Below are 2,993 nucleotides of genomic sequence, written 5' to 3' on the forward strand. Positions count from 1 at the left end.
GAGCACCGGCACAGTTTGAAAAGTACTGATTTGGCACCGGTATCGGATAAAACCTAAACGATACCCATCCCTATTCATATGTCAGTGTTAAGTGGCTTAACAAAAAATAAACATTGTACTGAAAATGGTCAGGTACAGGGAGTGGACCGAAAATGGGTGAAAAAGCAGCCAATGTCCAAAGAAACAGAAAAAGTGTTAGAAAGCTTGGAGAGCTATTGCTCTAGACCAGAGCAACATATAAGGAAACTGGGGTTTACTCAAGACTTTTGTACAGTACAGTTACATTTTATGTATTGTATATATTGTTCTCAGTTGTAAAGTACAGCTGAACACACACATCACATTTTCATGTGAATGAAAGATGCTGACTGAAATTCTGCTAAAGCTGCTTGTGCTGTCATTCGATCAGTAGAAATAAATCCGACTCATTTTGCTGCCAAAGTTTTCTGAAGCTCTGAACTGAAACTTGCTCTGCGAACATGACTCCAACTTCACCTGAGCAGTACTTTCCCAAATAAATGCTGACACGGGTGTGACACGTAGCAAGAGAGAGGTGCGATTACGAGCCTTTAAAAGTTTGTGTGAATTAAGAAAGAAAAAAAAAAAAAAGAGCGAGCGAGCGATCACAGTTAACGTCGGGTGATTTGGTCTGTCTTACCTTCGAGTCAGTGCTTTGCAGGCCAATAGCAAGACCCTCAAAAACTGAATGGAGTGAGAGAGACAGGAAGAGCATGAAGGAACGAAAGGAGGAGTGAGCCTGTAAGTCTACATGAACGTGGTGGCCGCTGCTCTCCAGATCACGGGCTGTGGCTAGCCCGTGGCCGTGCCCATGGTCATGCAAAAGGGGAGCCCTCTCCTCACGAGCCCCTCTCATCTCCCGGAAGCTCTGGACAATCTTCTCCAGTATGAGGACCATGAAGAAGCCGGCAGCTATGATGAACTCTGGAAGGGGAAAGGGGGTCTTTTTAAGACCAGATACAGAGATTCAACAGTTAGCGGGGTCAATGTGGTAAAATCAAGAATTAGTGAATAGATGTTTAACACAGGAAGGAAATAGTAGACAGGATATCTACTGTAGAAGATGAAAACAGATGAAATAGAAAATATCAGCATTAATAGGAGTAATAGTATTTTGAGCTATAACAAACAGCCTTTCAATCTTGCGGTTTCACATGACTGTGGAGCAAATATGTTTGAATTTTGGACCACAAATACTTTGAACAGGTGACAATCTGAAAATCTGAGGTTGTTCATGGATAAAAAATAACATTAATTGGGAATACAGATCAATGCATTGTAAATATATGATATATTATCTTATATTATATTGTTTCCTTTACGAGTTCGTCTAAATCATTATTCCGAGATACCTCCACCTCCCGAGCATCCAGCACTGTGCCAATGTCTGACAGATAATCCGGAATGATGTCGAGCAGACATGCTGCCAGGAAAACCCCACCAGCAAAGCAGCTGATCAAACTGAGAACCATGCGATGAATATCTGCAAAGAGGAAGACAAAACATGCTTTATGTTTCAGCACAAACTCAAACACAGCAGTAAAACCTTGTCCTATATAATGGCTTTTTTATTGGTTTATTTAGCCTTCTATAACCAGGAAACCCAATGGAGATCAAATTTCTTTCACAACAGAGGCCTGGCCAGATGGCAGTCTGTATTACTCCCCTAGCTGTACTAGCTTATATGTTGATTTCTTTTATTAGAACATAACAGATAAAAAGCCCATGCTACTGACTAGTATGCAAAATGTATTGCTGGGAATCTAATAAACTATGACCTGTCACTAAAACATACTGTTTACAAATAAAGAACACTGACAATGATGTCATCATTTTTTAACACAGGAGGGGTCGGGCTCTTGTTAAATCACTACTAGCCTTCAGCTTCATCTGATCGTTCAGTAGAACCTAAACCTAAATCTGAAAGATTAATGGTACATGTCCAACTATAAATCACGGGATTTCCCTCCACCCTTTGAATTGTTGGAACATCATGTGACACATGTCTGTTCACGCTCATGAGCAAAGATGACTCAAAAGAGTACTCCAGCAGCAATAAGCCAGAATTGATGCTTTCACTTCCTTGTAAGAAAGCCGAACTTAACTCACCTCTATAACACATTTTTTTCAAATTCATATTTTCACTTTTGTGTTCTAGAAATGTGACATCAGAGTTTTAACCTTCACAGCTATCAGGTGACTGAAGCCAGAGGTCAGAGGATGGTTCACTTGATTGGACAGATTAACCCTTTAGACTGACATAAATGACTGCTGTGATATTAGAAATAATAAACCGTCAAAATGTAGACATTAAAATATCTACAGCATTATCTTGCCCTCCACGTGTGAGACCCACCCTGTTTTTCAACACTTATGCTGCGCATGTTCAGTTTCCAGGACCGGGCTAAAAAAAAAAATCAACTGCAGCACTTAAAACATTTCAGCGAGGTGATATGTGATCATGTGATCCACTGGAAGCTACAACGGTGAAACCATTGAGCTCCTGTAACTGGGCTTTTCTGAAGCTACACTAAACTTCGTTTACATTTCTTGCAAATTAAGGTTTCCGCCTTTATCTGTAAATGGCAGCAAATCCCAAAAGAGGCAGGAATACCTTACAGGAATGAGCAACTTCTCCCGTTTAGCTCGGCATCGGTGACATCGAGACACAACTAACAGAGAACAAGTAATATTAATAATTTGTTCCCCCTTTCCGCGTTTTGAGCTGAGATTGGTGAGATCTCGGTATTTGAAAATCAGATTATAGCAGTCACATATTTTATCCTCTCAAATACAGATACTGCTGCTATTAGCAGCTGCTTATGCCATTCCTTTTTCATATTAGTGTGTACCAACCTGTCCCTGTCTCTCTGAACCATTTGATTCGAGCGGGGATAAATCCAAAAAGAAGCGTTAGGAGCAACAACCCGATCAGAGCGCCGATTTTCACCTGGAACAGATACTCCATCGTGTAG

General features: G+C 40.7%; 1 protein-coding gene across 1 annotated transcript in view; it reads right to left on the reverse strand.

Annotated features, from left to right (window-relative positions):
• Nucleotides 1-2,993, reverse strand: part of slc39a1 (solute carrier family 39 member 1) — a gene marked incomplete at its 5' end in the record, with an annotated part of 6,972 nt that extends 3,979 nt beyond the window's left edge. Inside the window, 3 exon segments of the mRNA XM_005939162.3 lie at nucleotides 659-961; nucleotides 1,371-1,501; nucleotides 2,875-2,993. Coding sequence (XP_005939224.1) covers nucleotides 659-961; nucleotides 1,371-1,501; nucleotides 2,875-2,986 — 546 coding nt within the window.

The sequence above is a fragment of the Haplochromis burtoni genome, unplaced genomic scaffold (assembly GCF_018398535.1).
Source record: "Haplochromis burtoni strain Fernald_Lab_line unplaced genomic scaffold, NCSU_Asbu1 Contig_263, whole genome shotgun sequence".
NCBI lineage: Eukaryota > Metazoa > Chordata > Actinopteri > Cichliformes > Cichlidae > Haplochromis > Haplochromis burtoni.